General features: G+C 32.9%; 1 protein-coding gene across 1 annotated transcript in view; it reads right to left on the bottom strand.

Annotated features, from left to right (window-relative positions):
* The window catches only part of LOC133191865 (glypican-6-like), a 33,591-nt gene extending 14,890 nt beyond the window's left edge, over positions 1-18,701 (bottom strand). Inside the window, exons 1-4 of the mRNA XM_061327604.1 lie at positions 18,284-18,701; positions 8,618-8,776; positions 4,203-4,594; positions 2,176-2,341 (exon numbers count right to left, since the gene is read on the bottom strand). Coding sequence (XP_061183588.1) covers positions 2,176-2,341; positions 4,203-4,594; positions 8,618-8,776; positions 18,284-18,455 — 889 coding nt within the window. The 5' untranslated portion in view covers positions 18,456-18,701. The remainder of the gene's footprint in view (positions 1-2,175; positions 2,342-4,202; positions 4,595-8,617; positions 8,777-18,283) is intronic.
* Positions 18,702-23,289: the final 4,588 nt, after the last annotated feature.

Below are 23,289 nucleotides of genomic sequence, written 5' to 3' on the forward strand. Positions count from 1 at the left end.
TTGACAAATTATCATCTTAATTGCTCTTCAAGTCTGTCAACCTGGAATCCAATTCTTATTTAACCACCCAGTAGCTTTATACAGAAAATTAACCCCACTTTGTTTGATCTTTCTGCTAGCAATCACTGTCATTTGTAATCCTCAATTGTACAGCCCACTTTCTGCTTTATATTGGGTATTGTCGCATGTGTGTTAATGTAGAGCTGGATGACTCACAGACTCAAAGACAAGAGAGGGTGTTCTATGGTCTAAAAATGGGGCATAAAATTCTGACAGTTCTTGAATCTCATTCCCGGCACAACACCATTCTGTTACGTGATTCACTTCTGATCAATAAAGGCCACGCACTCCTGGCAAATCCTTAAAACTCACACAAAATCAAAATATGTTGATACGGAATGTAAAGAAAAATCTACAATAAAGCTAGGAGTCAGAAAGGATTGAAAGGGACTCTGTAATAATAGACTTTGAATACTGAAACACAAATACTCTATACAAAGAAAACCTTTTTATGATAATAAAATTATATATTCAATAAAGTACTGTGCAGAGTACCAGGTATATATGTGTAGGTGTAGAAAATCTAGACTGTCACTGACACTTTCTTATAACTTTTACTGAACATTTTGATTATATACTTTTTGGTTGACAACTGATGAACAAAGGATTATCAAACATAACTGAGTAATAGTTCTGTGTACAATTACTCACAGTTTATATTTAAGAACACAGCAAATGAAGATTTTTGGACAAGCTGAATGATTGTACTTTTTAATTGGTCACATGTGACCCCGGGTAAACCACAACTCCCTCCCACACTTCTGGTTCTGGTAATCAGACACTTGTAACTTATTTAAATACCCAAGAGTCTACTCATAACTGTAAGTGACTCATCACCGAAAATCTGATTTCTGCTCCTAGTCAAACAGAAAGTTTTTATAGGAGAGTAGAGTGAACTGGTTTGATTTTCTTTTCTGATAATGACCAACTTAACTGCAATATCTTCATACATGTATTTTATAATTATTTTATGTACTTTTCATACGAAATGCTTTAAAAAAAAAGAAGAAATTTATCTTTATCTTTACTTAACTTGCATTATCTCAAGAATTGTAACAAAAAAAAATCCCACATTTTATTTCAAGGAACTAGGTGTGACAAGTAAACCCTTTTAAAAACTATGTTTTCCTCGTGATGAGAAACAATCACTCCTAAGTTAAAATCTGAATAGAGGATCCAGTAGTACCAGTAGATACCAGGAAATATTTATAAGTGTGGTACTTGAGTTAAGAGGTCAATGAAGTTGTAGTACTTCAAGTAAATATATCTATTCATAGCCTGAGTTTACATAAGTGACAATTTTCAGTTGTTTCATTGTAACATGTCTATTAATCAGATTTTCATTGAATTTGAAAATATTCAAAATGAAAAGTGAAAGACAATAGACTTGTTAATCCTTCAAATCTGAAATATTTCATTAATTCATAGTATACTATTAAAATAGATTTCTATTTTATATAATTTGACCTCATTCCTGTGGGAAAAATTGTCAATTAAGTATCCTACGGAATTCCATGAAAAGTAGGAAGTCAGTTGATCAGAGAACATTAATTGATTATTGAAAGTGAAACTAGCCTCACACAGAAAACTCATTTTAACCTACTTATATCCTTGAAGTATTGCCTTGTCTTGATTCCCCATTTCCTATCAATGATTGGAACTTTTCATCATAACAAATGGCTTTATCAGGGCTAGATTACATATAAGGCATCAGACCTATAGATTTTCTGCTCCATAAGACAAAAGTCTTGTGAGTAATGTTGCTTTCACCTAGGCTAGCTCATTAGAACTCACAGGTCTCAATGAATGATGTGAGATTTAGAAGCAATGACCTCTTAACTGCTAAAATGGAATGAATTCACAGATGTAAAACTACACACACGTATCTCCTGGTCGAGCTTAGCCATTAAAACGTCAACACATATAACCATTTCAAATCTGAACACACACATCAAATATCTATCAAAACCAAACACTTCTTGTGGGAAAACGACACCCTTATCATCATAGTTTGCAGTAACTGTATTATTCACTTTTCTGATAGACATCTTGTCATGTCTGTATATTTTCTCTCTTGACATCAAAATGAAAGTTTCCAACAAGAGAAATTCTTACCAATGTAATCATTCCAGACTGCATTGAGCTCCGAATGATAAGCCAGGCATCCCTTCATTGTGTTCAGACAGTAGTTATTGCAGGGTTTAGTCTGGGTCAGTCCTCGACAGTGTGGACAATACATCATCTTCATCAGAGCCTTGTTACAAGCTTCTGTTGGAGGAATCTATAACAGTCATGAAAACACACATAAAACTTCTTGTTTGATTGATGCATTTGAATATATTTTGACTGACATCATGAAAAACAACAATACATTTCAAACTCTGATGTCCATGAGGTCTAGAATTTAATACATAAGGTTTTAAGATTCAAGATCTGTTTAAATGATTAACAGGATACTAGTATATGTGAAAGGCAAAATAAAATCGGGGGGAGGGGGGGGGGCAAATATTGAGTTTCTTACTGATATACATTGCTAAAATATGGAATCAAAATTTTTCATCTGCCTGGATCCTTAAGTAGCATTGAATGAGGTACATGTTTTCCTATTGCTTTTGGTGAGAAAACTATTTTCACTTTATTTATAGCTGGCCAACTTAGAAACAGGGAACGAGTGTTAATAACTTGATCATTGCTCTACCTGACTTCCAGGTTGACAAGATTAAGTATTTCTGAAGCCAGATCTTTGTATACCTGTACAGCAAGTTATGATGGCAGTCTGTGAAATGTTACTGAAGCCCCCCTCAGCCAGTCAACCCTGTTATCCTGGCTTCGTTACACCTGAGATTTACCTGTGTTGTTTACTTGATGATTACCTCCAGCAATCAACCTGGCCAGACAGGGCTGGGGACAAGTATGTGTGATGTGCAGAAACTTTAGCACCTTAATTTCACAGTACGATTAGACACATACAAATCTCAACTACCCCCAGACAATGTAACCCAAGATTTTGAAAAGACACACTAACAAAACAGCATACAATGACAAACAGTGAACAGACAGCTATAATAAACTTCTGCTCTACCTTGAGGCTAAAATCTAAGGTTGAATAAGATTGTGCATTTTTTATTGTGCCGCTATGGAGGAATGTGCAGGGGGCTCTGTAACCTTAACAATATGAGGTGGAAACACGTGTTGTGAAAGCAAGCCCCACCTGGAACTCAGACAAGATACCTGAAAATACCTGGGGTAAATAGCAAGTTTTTCACCGAGACCACATCTTGTGATTTAGTTGAAGATTAGATCCAATCGTTCTCTGGCAAACAAAATACCTTTTTCTTGATATCATTCCAAAGTCAAAGCCAGGTAAAATGAAAACAATGGCCTTTAAATGATAGGAAAAAAACTCAATCTCTTCTCATGCTTGATATGTTCATTCCATCATCCCACTGTTGCAAGACCCCTATCAGATACATCTATCTTGACAGAAGTAGTCAATACCTTGTTGCTTAGCATTGCTCATTACAAAATCTGGTCAATCTTTGCTGATTAACATGGAAGGGGGAAAAGTGTTTTTCCCCTATTGCTGCATAGTGGTAGGTACATACAGTACACATACTCTATCTCTGACCAGTTTGGACTGGTGCCATCTGGTTTGATCAATTGATGACATTTTGCTGCAACAAGCGATTCTAAACAACATGCAGAAATGGTATTGCCCTTGGTTGTAATTGAAAAACAATAAATTTTCCTTGGAAGTAAAATGGAGTTTATGCCATTGAAGACCTACGATATAAAGATCAGACACCTGAATGCTACAGTGGAGGTATTCTGTCTTTGATCTCTGTCAATCAATAAAATCAGATGTTCTGTTTTTTCTTTCTACAGACAGTGCATCTTCAGCATACATGGAGCAGAATTAAATCTGTTTTTAGGGGCAATGGGGATGAACAAAGGAGAATTTAATGTATATCAACTTATGATCTTTTGTTTTCTTTGAAAAAGAGAAAATTACCATAAAGTTCTTGTTTACTGCAAATACACAATTTACTTAAGCAAGCCATTTTTATGAAAGAGATGTACAATGCAACTCTTGTCATCTGACATGGGTATAGATTAATCAAGTAAGAGTTTATCATACAAACCTTTAAAACTTCCATAATCACATCCCGTCCAATGGCAAGACCCTGAACAAAGGTACGAGCAGCAACAAATGACCTCTTGACCTGCGTGGAAAGTTTTCCTGGAACATCTCCGAATGGCTTCAAGTTTTCCATCTGACTTGTCACACATTCTAAGTAATGATCCGAAAATTTGTGCGGAACAGATAGCAACTCAAACATTTTGCTAAACAATCTTTTGAAAAAATTGTCAAGAGCACTGGTTAAGCTCATGTCTTTGCCCTTATAATAACTCCGCAAGTCTTGAAATAAACTTGTGAATACATGTGAATTTTGCTGGTAAAGTAATCCATAAGTCTTCACAAACATGGTATGCAAGTCTGTTTTTGATTTGTCTAAAAGGGCTGTGAAGAATTCTGAAAAAGAAAATTTAATAAAATAAAACTATCATCAAAAACATGCATACATTTATGGAGTGTATCATACATGAATTCTAAGGCATTTTAAACTATGAAATACTTCAATATTGATAATACAATTTGCTGCAACAAGTGATTTAATATTGTTTTGCATAAATCAAAATTTCAATTGTAACTTGAGCTTTAAAAGTGTTTTAACTATATTTATTGCCAACAGAATTTGTATGTAAGAAACTAAATCCATAAATCAGTAAAATTTACAAATGCAAACATATGTGGTCTAATTAGAGTTCTGATTTTGTAGAAATGAGCTAGTTTGATGTGAAATGTTTTTTTTAAATTCTCTTCAATTTTTGTCACAGAGGGTTATCTGCCAAATTTATCTGCATGCACAAAACATTTCTGCACAGGCAACACAAATGACAACCTCCATAAACCAAAAATTATTTCTGCTTTTCTATAAATGTTAACAGCTGTAACTACATGATAACATTTCTATTACGCAATAACAGGACCCAAATGTTTGAACTTTTTTCTTAATTAAAAATTCTTAACGATTTAAATTTATCTGTGTCTGAATCGAGTTTATGAGTCGGTTTTAAAAACTATCTAAGGTAGATATGTCTTTAATAATTTATAAATGTATGCATTTTCAATAAAAAGAATTCTCCCTTGCTGGTATCTACAAAGAACAACTTTCTCAGCAGGAATTACCAGTCAGGTATAATTAAGTCTATTTCCCACAATCCTTAATAGTGTTCTAAAAAGAGGTTTTCTTTAAATCAGAAAATTTGAAGGTTTACTTTTTTAAAGTAAAATTTGACTTGGATTCTTTGATAACCATTGCTCAATAAAAAAAACTTCTGAATTTTTCCTTTAAAAAAACCTTTGTTTTCAACATTACATACGATACACCATGATAGGCCATGCAAAACATCTAAATTCACACTACAGGCACTGGTACTAGAGTTGCTTACATGTATTTATACCTAGTCAAAAATAATTTATAATTGTTCAATAATTCACTAAAGCTGAAGTTTTAACCACATTGGGAATCCTTCTAAACTTTATGGGCACCGTGCAGGCAATAAATAAAACCACTGTGCCAAGTTTGACAATAATCAAACTATACAACATCCAGAAGTTAGATAATGTAAGAGTGAGCTGTAGTTAGATACTTGATATTGGATATCTCCCCCATTTAAAGTCAATATTTACAACTAAATACTCTATATTAAATCATGTCCTCCCCACTTAAGTTCAGCAGGTAGATGAGAAATATTTAGTTCTATCTGAGCCACTGGTGATTTGGCGAGCGTGGATCATGATGGATACTAAAAGACCTAACAGTAGCCCTATCATTATGTTTTCTCTGTGAAGTGCTCCTGGATACAAAACTATAATTAGGGAGAGGTCCATTAAATGGGAATTTTGTCAGTTTCAAGAAAGATCTGGCCTGATCTGGCTAATCATTTTTCAGGAATTCTTTCTCTTCTTGCTAAGCCCTAGCTCTCATTGCTGGTTTTTGGATGTGGTATGTTAATTGATCAACTATGCTGAACTTAAAACTGACAAGTCTGGCCTTTACAAAAAGAAAATGAATAAAAAAATATGCTACTCATGATTTTTGTTAACTCTTGTATGTAAAGCAAACAGGGCAAATAGTTTCACTATTCACACCACATGAAGAATTATCAATAGCTGATTTACATTTAATAGGAGGCTTTAAATGAATTTCATCCGATTACAAAAGCCAAGGACCAAGGCCACAAGTGACCTGCCAAAATATTGCTGGAAATAACTTTCACAATTTAGGCCTAGGGATAAAAGATTTAATATTCCCAATATCTGACTTTTCTTCACATCTTCCTGGCATAATTAGATCAAATTCATTACAGACCAGTTAGGACGTCCCTGATTAAGATCAAGTGCTAGAATGCCTGGGGGTTGTAGGGACTTTTTGACAGTGTGGAGACCTTTGTTATAATACAATGTCAAACAGTTCAAAGCCTAAGTTTCCTCACTTATATGTAAAAGGTGACAACAAAGGGTATTAGCCTAACTCTGAAATTTTACGAAAACATGATTTCTCTTGGATCAAGTAACCATGTTCAATCTACCCAATTATATAGTTTCAATTGAATATTAGTCCTGACTTTGCATTTAATGACTGGAAATTCAAGCTGATCTTTATCACAAATACATAATAGGGTTATTATTTCATTGTATATACATGGTTTGGTACTCTATCAAGCTAAAGGGTAAATGTGTCACAGGGGGTCATAGGCAAAGTCATTTTGTACCACCTAATTCATGAAAACATTTTGTTTTTGGAAGGAAGCAGTGTTCAAAATTGCCCAATTTATCCTCTAAATGTCACAAGCTTATCAGAAATGTTTTGGAATGAAAAACTATTTGTGACAAATGATTGAATCATATTTAATTAACCTGTTACAAGCGGCTCCATTAAAGAGCACTTTTCTGCACATTACGAGTATAAAGTTGTTACACCTCACCTGCGGGATTATACAATGTATCTGTCTTTGTAGATGGGAGTTACAGCATGTTTTCTCTTATTAAATGACACCTTTTATGGACAAAAAGTGGCAACACCCTTCCCACAACTTGATACAGGAAAAACATAACACATTACACAAATGTAGGAAGAAATTTATCTCAGTTAATCAATAAATTGAAGTGAACAGTGAAAATATTTAATATTTATTTCATTTTATTATCAGATGGTGGATAATTTTTATGTACTATGCTTCAGCTACTCTTTCAAGATTTTACTTTGTGCAATGTACCATATCAGCTGAGCGATACATTAATATAATTGTATTGTAGTTATCTTAATCAATTTACAAACATATGAAATAGGGAGGTAATGAATTTCTTCCTATGCCATAGAGAGGGCAAATGGTTGTTGCCATAAAATGACCATCTGTCACATGGATACTATTAATACACTGGGTGCTAAGGGCAAACCATGAAAAGTTTATCATCAATTTATGGCCTGTATCTGACACTTCTTTTCCTCTCTGAACATCTACAGTGTACGTCTAAATTAAAATATACAGCTGCGTTTTTCCACAGACATGTCAATCTCGTAGTACACATCACTTACCGTAGGACTCATTGTGATATTTATGATCAGCTTAATTTTCTCCTTTTAAGATAATTAATTATGGGTAACGGGTATTTTAAACAAGTAACTGTTGAAATTTTTTTCCGAAATTGCAACAGAAAATATATGTTTCAATAATTTGACTTTGAAATTTCTTGAAATACATCTCTTTATTTGTCTCGCAAACTGTGTATTTCCAAATTTATGACAGAAAAATACATGTTTTGATAATTCAATTCTGAAATTTCTTGAAATAAATCTCTAAATTTTTCTCACAAACTGTACAAAAACTATTTATTAAAAAGGAAAGAAAATTCGTAAGTATACAATATTTTTTGCATATCATGCAATTTGTTATCTTATTCAAGGAAAAAATTTGCATACTTTGCTTCAAATTCCTTTACTTTTTAACAAAAATTCTGATTTCTTTAATCTTTGAATCATGATAAACTTTATTTTTAACCTATAGACAAAAAGAAACCTCTACACATATGGAATGACTTTCAGCAGTCTGTACAGATGGTGCAATTGAATTTGAATTGCCAAACCCTGGCAGTAATTCAGTTTTTTTGCCGACCAGGAGCACATTTGGAGTGTAACTACCTAATGTTAGTACACAAGAAGCACTGGTGAAACGTAAGGAGGGGATAAATCAGAGCTAGACACGTGTATGTGGGATTCAATCCCCAGCTTTCACCAGATCCATTACCAAGCCTTGCTTTTACATGATTAACAAAGCCACAGAAACATTATCATCAAGTGTTTTTGTCTGCCGCTACAAACATTCTATTTATTTTTTTCCTTAAAAAATTAATAAACCAATTTTAAATTAGAGCAACTCCCTATGTAAATGATGTATATTGTATGCGTTTGTGTTTTATTCTTTAACTTACCATCAAATTTTCTAGTTCTTGTAACAAATGTATTTTTGGCATATCTGAATGCATCTCCTATATATTTAGAATATTCCCTGGCACTAAGAGCTTTAAGCTTGGACTCCATGTCTCTCGTACAACAAGTAGAAGCCTGAGGACACACTTCTAAATGATTCCCTGAAAAAAAGCAAGAAAATATTGGTTATATCATATATAATCCAATAAAATGAAAAAGCTAAATATAACAAACAGTGACAAATCTCATAAACTATAGTAACAAAATGAAAATGAACAGGCAAAAAAAAACAAACAAACAAACAAAAGACCCCTAGAAACACCAGAGGTGGGATCAGGTACCTATAATGAGTAAGCATCCCCTGTGAACTGACAAATAAAACAGCTCTTCAAAACACTTGGAACTATTCATATATTTATTAAAAGTGGTTAATCAATGAATGAAGGAAGTGTTGCTATAAAACTCTTTCTTAAATTCACTACATATTAAAGGAAAGAATCTGCCAAATGAAAGATAAATGACTCATTTTCACTAAAACCCTAAACTACCAACAGCATAATCTTGTTTTGGATTAGGTTATTTTGGTTCAGCGACAGATTGTTACACATTAAAGCGTCATTTTCAGCTACCCTGGTTGACCCAGTCAATTTACGTCGAGGTCAATGTTTTTTGAATCAGGTGCACACCTAAGTCACCTATCTGTGCACCATCTGCAGGCAAATTACTTTAAATGTGCAGTCTTTACTGAACTCAAGCACAGAAATTCCTTGCACTAACAATATATCTTTCACAGCTCTCTAATTAAAGAGAGGTACCATGCTTGGTTTATCTTGCCTCTCATTACATGGAAAGCAGACATTTTCCAGAAGCATTACTCTTCAGAAACAAGATTCTCCAAACACACAGTGGAGGCCTCAGTCTAGTAATCTACAAACCTGCATAGCATGCCAAAAAGAGGGGGGGCAAATGCCATTAAAATATTTTGTTTAAAAATATCCACATTTTATGTAACAGCTCATTTTCTCTTCCATTTCATTAACATATTTTTTCCATTTCAAAAAGTATGGAATGTTAACCACTGTCTGAACAGAACAACTATAATTCTGAGCAATTTACAAACTTAAAATATATGATGTAGTTACTACTCTGTTTGTGAAATTAAGGTATTTACAGGTTTTAAGTTTTCCAAACTTAAACCTTAGAATAAAGAGTTGTTGCTTACTATAGATCTAAATCTATTATTTTCTTAGTTGATAGAGAATGTTAGGGACCATTTTCCTGGATGGGTCTATAAAAATGTAAACACATTTGCTGCAAAAGACAATCTTCTCAAGTTCAAGCTTCAGATCTAACACATTTGAACAATTTTGAGCCAACATTAATTCTGACTGGTATAACATACAAATATTCATTTAAAATGTTTGAAGAAAATCCCGAATATTCATTAAAGTTCCTCTCCGGAACTAACTGGATTATGTAAATCAGGTGAAAATTTAATCTGACGGATTGTTACTGAACACATATTATGTACAGGCCAACTTTACAATTTGTTACCCATTGGCTTCAAATCTAATACATAATTCATGAAATCTGGTGTGTATATTGTATACAGGTATACAAAGATGAAAAAAAAATTGCACACAGGTTTAACCATACATTCAAAGCGTTCGGGATATTGGAATTTGTTTTTTTTAAAAGATATGAATTCAAATTGTCAATGAATGAAAACCTCTTTTGTATGTGTGGTAAATCTGAACTCTATATTTACATACATTTTACATTCTAGGTCTATGGTATCCCTCAAATGGGCTGAATTTCAAAGGAAGTCATCAGTTGTATTAGTGTCTTTATGACACTGCAATATAAAATCTGAATAGCCTTAGACACGGATTAATGGACCAACCTTTCTGTGTCTGGTACTTTTTGTCAACCTTTTTAACTCAGGATCTATCATAATTTCACAATATAAAACACTTCTGAGTAAATAATACATCATTATGTTAAAGTTAGTATTTTAGTCGCTGACAGAACTATTTCTTTATGAACTCCTGAAGAATGCAACTTTCTGCTGACAAACATTCAGTAAACCACAAATCTTAAATTTAGATTTTAAATTATTTCAGGCTTCTTTCATCAAGAGGAAGTGATTAATTAACCTTATCTCTCCAGCAAATATTAATAAGTTAGACATGAGGTCATGCGGTTTTGCAGCTTGCATGAATTTGAAAATGGAGAAGGCTTAGACAGGGTGCCCACTTACAACAAGGTTGTCAATAGAAAATACCTGGACAAAATACAAAGGAACAGATTAGTAATCATTCAAACAGGGACTGCCCTACAAGCATCATCAAAATGCCAGAAATTCCTCACCAGATCAGCCTAACTTCAATGGAGACAGAATTTCTTATTTCAACAGTATTCCAATCAGCTGCATATTACCGGTAATAGCATTAATAGAATCTGATTTAGTGTAAATTGGTAATATTTTGAAGATTTATCATAAATATAACTTGATTTTGTTTTACTTCATTGTAAATCTCAACATCCTGCGATTTTTTACTTATTGAATCTATGTGACCATGAGAAAATACCAGATATATTTTCATTTACTGCTACTATATTGCAGAAATTGGATGGCTCCATAGTTCAAATACAGGTTTATACTTAACCCATTAGTTTTCATCATGGTTCAAACAAAGCTGAGAATTTTGAATTTTCCATTCTTTTCTCTCCCCTTTTTTCCCCCCTGTATAGTCAAGAGGTTCTGCAAATTTTTAATACATTTATTTCAATTTTTTTGGCAGCTGAAAAGCTTTATTATATATACATGAAAGGGCCCTGATTTGGAAATAAAGAATCTATCTATCTAACTATACATGTATATAATACATGTATATATATATTATATACATGTACATTTTTAGTCAAGTACATTGAGTCACACAGTTTATTGATAATTTGCCTGTTTATGATATAATGGTAAATCTTTAGTATATTTTTCTTTCACGTAACATCTGTGTGGTAAAATCATGTCATGCCAACCAGTAATTCAAGACATGCTGATTTAGATTTCAATCTCAACTACTTAAAACCCCCTTTTCTGGTAGGCTACCTAACAATGGCTCATAATGGTCCTCACGATACTTTACACGCTTACTTTCAAGGGAGACTCAATTATTTTCCAATTTTCAAACAAAGGTTGACTGGATTTACTGTCTATTCCAAATTAAATGTGTGACTTTCATACTTAATCCAACCAATTGAGGGCTGTTTTCTGGTGTTCGAATTATTTTACAAGCATGCAACATGAAAAACTGAAAAGCATTTTAATCAGGTGATATCCAGCTCTGTCAATGCACAATCACATTGACGTACCTTTCTTGTAATAAGACTTATCTAAACAATAACTGTATTTCAATCCTGTCCATTCACCCTAACCAAACAGAAGATAGAAATCAGTGTATACTAATTACCATTCAACCATATGCCCAAATTTATCATTCTTTATGTGCGCACCCATTAAACTTTTGTGTCTTGTTATTCAACAAAGATTGAACTACACTGAAGATGAGTAAGCAACCAAAACCACCTTATTAAAATGAACTTAAAGACAATGAAACAAACTGAAGCAAGGGCACATGGAATGTCTGAACTTGTCAGTCAAGAGTCAGGCAATGGTAAAACCAGATATAACAACAAAGCCTAAACAGATAGTCCCCTCTGCGACATCCTTTTAAAAGACCATACATGAAGATCTGTTTTCTTGCTCTGTCAATCCTTGATAGAGCTTTATACCTTGGAGTATTCAAAAACCCATGCCAGGTGTAAAAAGTACCCCCTCTATTGTACAAGAGCTAGATCATGTGTCTAAGACTCCCAACACCTATCAGGCTGTGTTTTCATGCCTGTTTCTCCGAGACAAAGACCAATACTTCATATGTTATCCCCAGTTTTCTGAACTAAAATGCTTGATCGTTTATCGTATTGATCCAGTGCTTGTAGGTAATTCCAGAGACACTTTTCAAACTACATCCTAAGGTTCTGCACTATACTATACAAATTTTCCTTATTAGATATGAACTTGAAAGGGGAGACAATTTCACTGGTCCAGAAATATTGGCCATTTTTGAAAGGACTTGGCGTTAGTTCATTATGGTAATTAAATGAAGACACTGGTCAGAGTGTTGAAATTGTGCATGATGGCTGTCATGTACAGTCATCAGAAACCCCCACATACAATGTAGGTCCTATTACTAATGTAGGTACACATGAATAAGATCTTTATATTGACCACAACAGTCCATCTTCCCTAGGGAAATTCAAGTACATATGCTGAATATATAGATTAGTTTTCATTATAGGCCATTGATGATATGACAGGACTGAATACACATTTCACTATCTAGCATGATTTGATAAGTAGTTCAATAACAAGGGATTTCCCAAACCAGAAGGCCTTGCTCATCTATAAATTATGTGTGTACAGATCATAAAATTTCCCCCATTGTACATCGAATTTAGCTTAAGAAAAATGCTACAGATAATATTAAATATAATAAAAACAGAAATATTGCAGTGATAACCTAAGGCAGGTTAGGGTTAAGAAGCATGATAAAATTCTTCTCCACTGATATAACAGATGTGGGCAACCTTTTCAGAGAGACAATAAAGCTGGAGATAGAAGGGGTGCCACTTTATCTTCTTTGTATGTGTGGTATAGCATGACCAGACCACAAGTTAAATGTACTCTAAACTATACATGGATAAAAAACCTGCTAAGTCATAGGACTAGACATATAATCCATATTTAAGATCTTGTCTGAACCAAATATCAAATCTGATCAACAAAGTACACAATGAATATAGGACTGAAAAAAGCTCAAGTACATTCAGAAACGACAAAATAAATCATAGGTCTATATCCATACCACATGATCATTTTCCAAAGCCTATTTTCTGAAACCTTTTTATGAAACATTATGTAATTTGCATCTTTCCCTTTTTAATTAAGGAATTTCAAATCATACTCCCAAGTGCATTGGATATTTTGTGTTACCATAATACTTATATATGCATAACTTCCTATTGGAAGTTCTCATTGTGTGAAATCCAAATTTTACTTTCTGTGTAAAACATAGAGGCAGTCTACAAATAATACATTCCTCAAGCTCTTTCAGGCATCTATTTACAATTTTTGTATCTGATAAGATTTTCCAACATATTTATTTAGTCAAACCAACATTTGTTTACATCTGGAAGTGTGTAGAATTTGCTGATCTATTGATATAAGAAGTGTTGATAAATGAATTTATGTTGTAAATAAAATGCAATGTTTCTTCAGTAAAATATTTCATATCCAGCACTCTTTAATAAATTTACAATCTGTTAGAAATACACAAATATACATCATATAAATTGTACATCGTCTAGACCCTCCATTCATCACTTTCTCATTCATCTTTTTTCCATCTCAAGTTTGCTGTAAACCCAGAAACACCACAAAAGTGCAATACTCAAGTACTTAAGTACTTCAATTCAGTGACATGCTATAAAGTGACAATCATTGAGTAAGGTTTTTTGTTGTTGTTGGGAATTTACCCAATGAAACCATTGTAAACTGTATACTTTTCTCTTAAAACACACCTCTACATTTCAGAGTTGTTCAGACAGTATAGTATATACATTGTGATGGTTTCACATGAGTGATTAAGTTACCCTTGGTAACCAGTGACCTTATGTGACCTAGACACCGGGTTTTATTATACCTAGCCATCATACTCCTACCACATGATGTAGGAGGCTAGTTCATACTGCAAGTTTATGGCCTTTTGTGATGAACTATGACTTTAGTGAGGAAATGACAGTCATGGCCAACACAAAACAAAACAGATCAGACAGTGCCTGACTTTACAGTGGACGCTTAAGGACATTTCACTGTACCTTTTTATTATTCATCTTTTACCAGCATGATCACTCTCTTAAATGTATTACAGGTTCAAACAGTTATGTGATTCAAAGGGAAAAACTAAAACTTATAAGTATACAGAATGCTTATTTTCTCATCATTTAGTCAGACTCCTTTAATTTACAATTCAGAATTAAATCTGTGTGCAATTGTGCAAAACACATTTTCTCTGAAGAAAATGTGATTTCTGGAACTGATTTCAATTCGCCAGTTTCTCAATTTACCAGTGAAATGATTTGATCTCTGTTACAATTTTCTTGTTCTTAATGGCAGAATAGAAGATGCAATCTCCTGCAATCGATTTTACGCTGGACTTGAGGAGGGGGGTTTTCTGTAAAGCAAAGGTGCTTTTCTCTTCACAGTTCAAGACAGAACATCCACTGCCAGTAGTTTTCTTCATGGCCAATAGGAATGGAGATCTAGCAAGGAATTTGGCTAATTACTATCATCAGAGTGACTAAACTTGTGCAGATTTTTCTCCAAAGCGTCTGGCATTCTTGTCTGTGTCCATATTGATTTAAAATTTACTTTATTGCACATGAACAAATAAGCAAGTGCAGGTTACGTAATTCACTTGAAGATCATACATTATCTCTAGGAATTGAAAATCAATCAAATCAAAAAGTTCAAATCAATTTTTGTCCAAAAATAAACACTAGTAACTTTTATCAAGTCAATAGGATCATTAATATGTATAGATAGTTCCTCTGAAGTAAGCTTATCTGCACTTTTCATTTCATTTGAATGTGAAAAACAACTGCTCAAATCTATAAAAATAATGGTATGAAAAATCCCATAAAATTCTACTTCAAAGTCTTTCAATGATGGATCTCCTGACAAGCTGTATAGTCTAATGCACACTAATTAGTTCAGTGCATGATTTTATTGTCTTGCTAATCTAGTACTATTCTGGTTAATTTACCAGTACATATAGTCAACACATTGTTATGTAATACTGAAGTTTCTCCACTATTTTTAGTATCCATATCAACTTAATGTTTCCTTTGTCCTTTCCAGATTTTCTGAGCAAAACATCAGAACTAACACATTTACTGTCCTATTCCCATCAATAACACCAAAATCTACAGAGAACCTCAGAATGGCGATAGAGAAGATTGATGAGGTCAAGATGCAGACTGTGCCCACAAACATGAATACAGCGCTGGGATAGTCTGACAGAAAACTGCATGTCAGAGAAAAAACACACTGAAAAATACCCAAAAGGTAGATCAAAGGCTCATCAAAATAACTCCTTTTTTTTACTGTAAAAATCTGCAAGTTACCTCCCCCTTCCACACCCACAACCCTTCCCTCAGTTTCCTGATATAAATAACTTGTATGTACACATTTTTCCACTGATGTAGATTATATATTCTCCACAGCTGATTTCTCATCTCCCTGCACATCATCCAATTTATTTATCTCCACCAGTCAAGATAACCCCCTGGTCTAAAAACAATACAAGGCTGGCTAAAATCAACATTCTGGACAAAGCTTGGCTTTTATCTATCATCAGCTGATGAAAGATGTTATTCACTAAGATATTGAACAGTTGTTTAGCTTTTAACCAACAAAAGGTACACTGATGTAATTTCACAAGGAGAATCTCTGAAATTTTTTTTATTTAAAAATGGTTTCACTAGATGCATGTTCTAGCTTGGTTAATCTGACAACGCTTTCACCTTCAATAAGATTTTTTAAATGAACAATTTCTGAAGATTTTTATTTTTATGTAGTGCAACTGTTCTGTGGAATCTGTGAATATTAGGTAGTTTTTCTTTGCCAGCAAATATGTTAAGAATAAGAAATCTGGAATAGTCAAAAAAAAAAAAGGAAAAAAAAAACAATTGACCACATATTTCCAATGGAATTTTTGTTAACTTGTCATAATCAATCAAGTCCCTGACACAGGAATGAAGACTGCATTTGTAAAACAAGTATATTTTTCTTTGTAGCCTTTTGTGTTGTAATTAATGGCTGGCTCCTCTGACAAATGACTGCACTATCTACTTGACACCAGAGGGCAGTAATAGAATTAGTATCTTACCACTGTATCAATAGCACAACCTAACCCCACCTAATAATGTGTGGAAGGTTCTAAACACTATCAAATCTCCCCAGAAAGAGTCAACAATTAAATCTTGATGATGTAAGTTTACAAGGTGATATGGCCACCCGCTGCCCTGGGACAAAGGGTCCTGGGGTGTTTGTTGGTAGTCCTAATTTGTATGTTAATTCTCTTTAATGTCTTCCTTGTGGGGTGGCAATGTGACAAATCCCCTGTCAGTAATACAATCAACACAACTAGGCTTAAGCTGTCATAAAAACCTGCTTTCAACAAACAAATTTTCAATTAAAAATGTCTTTATAATACCTGCCAAATTACTTAAAATTAAGTGGGTACATGTAGACATTCTGTCGGTTCTTTATTAATATTTCTTCATACTGATATCATTGTATTTCTATTTAAAAAACAAAAAAAAATCTTATATATGTCAAATTCCCAGTATTCTACCCAAGTCAGAGTAACCTTTACCCCTAATAACCTTAACTAATCAATTTCCTCTTTATCACATTCTTAGACATTTTTCCAATCACTCCGATTAATATGTATCGTGCACATAAATATTTGTTCCATTTATTTTCAAGTTAATCTTTTCCCCAGTATGTTCTATGAACAAGGAGTGGGTTTAATTTACAGGGTCTGGTCTGGTATTTCAGCTATCAAGTGTTTAACCAGCAATCAACAAAGTGTAGGTCAGCTGACCTCTAAGTAGCCCAGTATAGGTTTAAAAATTCATCCACAGAGTGTTGGAATAAAAAGATAATTCCTTAGCCATTAACTTTGCTCATGCCTGGGATTACAAGTTATCTGATAATGATAGTGTGAAAAAAAATGTTTATACAAAATATGATAGCATTCTAATATTGCTAAAACAACCCAAACTTCAAATGAATCCTTTTTCCCCCTCTCCATTTCAACATCTTTACTTCATGTATTAATCTGTGTTCTGGGAATGATCTTATATCTAGAATATTACTGTAAAACTTCATTCCAGTTTTCTCCATAAATATTTTATATGTCATATCAATTAAGAAGGAATTTAATTTGCATATCACTCAGATCATAAAATTTGCATGACGAACATTTTCTTAAACAGTAGGTTATCCTTTTATTTATGAATTTTTATAGCGTGAATTCATACTTCAATAGAAATTAAGCTTTACTTCAAAGAATTAAATTAAATTGGACAGAAACACCTCAACTAATTGAATCTTTTCAAAATTACATGAGTTATGTAATAAATCTTTTTTGCAATTTACTTAGTGTATATTCGGCATTTGTTAATCACATTAACTCAAACTTTAAAAGGTGGCCTAAATGGCACCAAGACATTACCTCTAATAACTTAATAATCTGATTATGTTTAAAGTCATGGAAATTACAAGTCATGACATATGAAAATTAGTACAGTATCAGCTGATAGACAAATATCTTTAAAACCTTTCTCTGTTTCTCTCATTCTAAAAATTTCAATAATGAATTGAATACTGTATGTGAAACACTTAATATATTTTTTATCAAAAATTTTCCGTAACGCTTTAAAATAGATATATATATATATATGTATATATATATATTTTATTTGTGAATACACTTTTGAAAATTTCAATTATCAAACAGATGAATCAGCCGACTTACCCGAAATAGCTTGGATAGGAACTTCATTTTCATTTAAACCCTTTTCCGTGTATGCTTTTTTAACTTCTATACAAGCTAAATCAAGAGTACAATGCCCAAGAACAAACAAAATAAGAAAAACACATAATGTTAACCAAAACTGAACGACCCCTTGTCTTCGAATGTCGGCCATTTTCTGTGAAGTTGGAATCACTATCCACTGCTTGTTGGAATTTCGCTGATTGAAACTATAGATCGAGTCTGGGATTATTAACTATAAACAAAAAATCCAAAATTTACTCTCCGAAACATTGTCCATAATATCCTTTACATATTCCAAAGAATAAATCCTCAACGAAAAAGAAAGGTATTTCACTCCATCCGTCTATCAACCTTTCGGCATGTGTGTGTTTACACTCACTATGGCGCAGGAGGAAATAAGAACAGCCAAGCTTAGTTTCGGATTTCTGAATTTCGCATTTATCTGTTGAAAGAATAAAATATTGCTCAGTTCGATCTTTAAAATTCTACATCTAATGACGTAACATCTGATTTTATGAATTTTAAGCTATATCATCAACGAAATATTCATAAAAGGTTAGTGCTGTTTACCGCGAGGGAGTTTAAGACAATTTCACAACAGATGTAAGATAATTTTTGATTGGTTTATTTCTTTACACGTGTGTCCAATCAAAACACACTTGTGTTTTCATTCATGAAAAGGCCAAGGCAACTAAAATAGTTTTATTGAAACCTCAATAAATTAAGTTCATACACTTGGTATAGAACTCCTTTTGTAAACATGCCATAGATGATTTTTTTTTTTTTACAATATAAAAAGAAATATACAATACAAATGAAAGATTGCACAATACAAATATCTTTTTTACACTATAAATGGAAATTATTCAAAACAAATGAAAAAACCCCAATACAAATGGAAAATTAAGAATACAAATAAAAGATTATACAATACAAATGAACATTTTCTTACAATACAATGGAAATTATACAATACAAATTGAGAAATATACAATACAAATAGAAAATTATTAAATACAAATGAAAAAAAATCGAATATTGCAGCCTTTGACATGCCATTCCTACATGATAAAAATATATAAGGTTGGGCCGATATTATATCACAAAATAAACATTTAAACATAAACATTCAATAAACATAAAATTCAATCATTCTACAATAAAAGGACGTGTTCAGGATATATATAATGAAAAAAATAATTGCTTCAAATAGCAAACTGAATCAGTAACATAATTCCCTAAAAGACATATTAGTGCATTAAAAAAAAAATCCACCAGAGCCAATTTTAAAATAGTTTGTTTGTCCTCTCCCGACTCAAGATGAAAAATTGGGTCGGTTGGTAGGTGCCCCCCCCCCCCGGAGAAATTTTAACATCATTGCTGAATTTTATATATATATATATATATATATATATATATATATATATATATATATATATATATATATATATATATATATATATATATATATATATATATATATATATATATATATATATATATATATATATATATTCCGTAATGCATAAAAAATGTTTTCGGAGGGTTAAAAAAAGTTTCTAGTCGGGCCATTTGTAGCCAATCGGTCGGGAGAGGGCAACCAAACAACTTTTTTAAAGATAACCCAATCTGCTGGTATCGTTAACTTTTAACAACAATTTCGATATACCCATAGGGTCAAAAAGCAGTGTTACCGGAAGTCAATGCTGAAACAGGACTCATTATTTTATAAATAAATCTGAATTGACCTATTTTTGTGTCGCCTGCAGAGCAGATCGACACTTAGGGATTACCTTACCAGGCGTCTGTCTGTCTGTCCGTCTGTCACATCTTATATCTTGAGAACTGTTTAAGATAGGGATTCAAGATAGTTTGCTCATGTTCTGGTTGGCAGAATGGCTTTTGTAAAATTCAAGGATTACCGACCTCGCGTACTTTGACCTACTTTTTAAAATACACCACAGTGCCGATATACACATATTGTTTGACTTTTTAGAGGTAAGTTTGTGCCATTTGGCAGATGTAGAGTCACCTGACCTTGACCTTTGGCCTATTTTCAAGAATACTCTGAACCGTTGTTATGTCTTATAATATGAATTTTGAGAAGTACGACTTTTTTAACTAACATTTATAAACATGTTTAAAACCTATTTACATATTCTTTCAAATGTATTAATGACTGTAACCACATAAACTGAAATGTTTAAAATTATATCAGTTCAGTTCTTTATAACTTTCAGCTTTATAGCTCATCAGTGGAAGTAAATATACACTTAAACATGCAAAAACAGGTTTATAGGAGAATGTAATTCATGTACATGTAACAGTGTATATATGATATATGCAACGAATAATTATTTAACAATTTATTTTCTTCTTTTTCTTTCTTTATTTTCTTTCTAATAATTTATTTTTACCTTTTTTTGCCAAAGTAGATAAATTTACCTTAATTGCACAATTCTTTCACATTTCAGTATTAAAAAGTTGCAACCAATGAAACATTGAAGGTTTTTTTTTCAGTAATAAGATTCAATATATTTTTTGCGATGGATTTCATAAGCAGGACAGATTAAAATAAAATGATACTCATCTTCAACATATACCATGGTTATTTCGAAAAAGAATATTACGTATGTAGAATCTTACGATGATAAATGAAATGTTCAATCAAACAGAAATAACAAAGATGCAATCTTTTATACATTTAATATCATGACGGTAGTTAGAAAGGTTTGAGGACAAGAGAGATAACTCTAATTGGAGTAAACTACACGTTTTATTCCAAGATATAGTGTGATTTTAGGATGATCTTATTGCACATTTGTTTCAGTGAATGCTCTGTATAAAATAGCACATGCATATATATTGTCGCCCTACTTATACATTAGCTTCAAAATCCAGGGGCCCGTTTCATAGGTACTTGTGGACAGGACCCCCCCCCCGCAAGAAAAATCCAAAAAATAGCGCAGAATTAACGTTTTACTAAAAAATCCTACCCGCGGTATTCTATAATACCGCGGGTATGATTTTTTTTTTTTAGAAAAACGTTAATTCTGCGCTATTTTTTTTTTTTTTTTATTTTTCTTATGGAATACATTGTAAATGTGTACTAGAAGAGTAAATGTGTACTAGAAGAGTAATTTATGAAAAAAATACATAAAAATATTTTACCCGTGGGGTATATTGGGGGGGGGAGTCCTGTCCACAAGTACCTGTGGCCCGTTTTCCAAAAGAACTTACGACTAAGACCAAAATTTTATTCTGCGTATAACTTTCTATTTAAATTAAATTGAAAATAGTTTTATTCTTTTTAAAAGGAATGCAGAAAGATATTCTTATGCTAGAAATTTTGACCAAAATCATCAATTCTGCCAAATTTTACAAACAAGTAAAGTATTTGGTCTTAGTCGTAATTAAGTTGTTTTATAATACGGGCCCCTGATCTTATTTAGAAGTACAAAGGTACAGTAGAGGGAAATAAAGATTCGGAAACAAACTAACAAATCCTGCTTATATTGTCGCCAGCGATAATATATGCCGACTGTCCTGATACATGTCGCCCCTCTGAACATACTTCTTTGTTCCTTTATATTGAATACGGAGACAATATGTTCTACTTCGATATTTGTTGTCGCCTACGTTTTTAAATGTGTATGTGTGAGAGAGAGAGTTACAATTTCTTTAAAAACCATCTTGTATAAGTATTGTCTGTGGTGTTGAAACCAAAATTGATTTTTGTGTTACATGGAGGCAGCATACCTACATTTTACTCAGCCGATGATTTTTTTTCTCTCTTTTTTCGCAGGAGTGCATGTATATGATGACAAACATACGGTATTTACATGTATATTATCGCCGACGTCAATACATTCATGGTTAACTGTATAAAAATATTACAGTTTTTTTTTCGGGTAACATGTGAATTGTTAAAAATGAAATATAACAATATTTTTTATATATAACAATATTTTTATATTGTCTCTGGCACAGAATCATACAGTCGATCGTTGTCATAAAAAATCAAGAACAGTTTATGATGAATATATTGATGATGCTTACTCTTCGACAAAAAAGTTTGTCTGACACAGAAGGTAGCTGACGAAAATGTCAGATAGAATAGCTTAAGGATGTTCAGTTCTGCTGGTCAGATTTAACAACTACAGAAAATAATCACTGACGACGTAAAGGGGGGGGGGGTATTATCACTATTCAAATGCAACATCTTAATGGGTTTAAGGTTCACTGAATCTTCAGGTAAGGGAGTTAACTCTCACTGGGATAAGTGACCATCATTCCTTTATGCTGTTGTCAAGTTAAAAGACAATTCATGTTTATTTTCCAATCCAGGGATGCTGAAATTATGTGCATTTAATCATAAATTAAATTTCTTTTAAATAATAATTACCGTTGATACAAAGCAGAGGGGCGATGAACCTTAAAAAAAGCACCTTGTCAAGTATTGTCTACTGTGGATTGGAGTTAATCGACTTCTCAGTATAGGCGTAGATTTGACATTTTCACATCCTCATGTTTAGAAATGCATTGGTTTATTGTCCCATCGTTACTCTTGGATCACAAATTAATCAAAGTTGAAGATTCATACACTGATGGTCCTCTAAGTAGTCCGAAATATTCGGACCGGTCCGGATTTTCATGGTTGCTTTGCATGGCTTCTGATTAGCAAACGTTTTGCAGGCTTGTAGTATCGTTTTTGAAAAAAAAAAATGGGGGGGGGGGGGCAGAAAAAATATAATGCAACTTACCTGAAAAATCTTTGTCAAGCTTAAAATAAAGAAAAACTGAAGAAAAAAGAGACACAAAAAAGAAGAAAATTCTCCAAACTCGAAAATCCTATTTTGTAAGGGAGGAGGGGCTGGGATCGATTCCAACTTTTCCCACAAACAAATTTAGTTATGCATTATCATGGGACAATTTGATTATACTGCAAAAGGGAGGTGGCAACCGACCTTTTAATAAACATTTTC

This window comes from Saccostrea echinata, unplaced genomic scaffold, assembly GCF_033153115.1.
Source record: "Saccostrea echinata isolate AGI-Se365-2 ecotype Australia unplaced genomic scaffold, CSIRO_AGI_Sech_v1 ptg000001l, whole genome shotgun sequence".
NCBI lineage: Eukaryota > Metazoa > Mollusca > Bivalvia > Ostreida > Ostreidae > Saccostrea > Saccostrea echinata.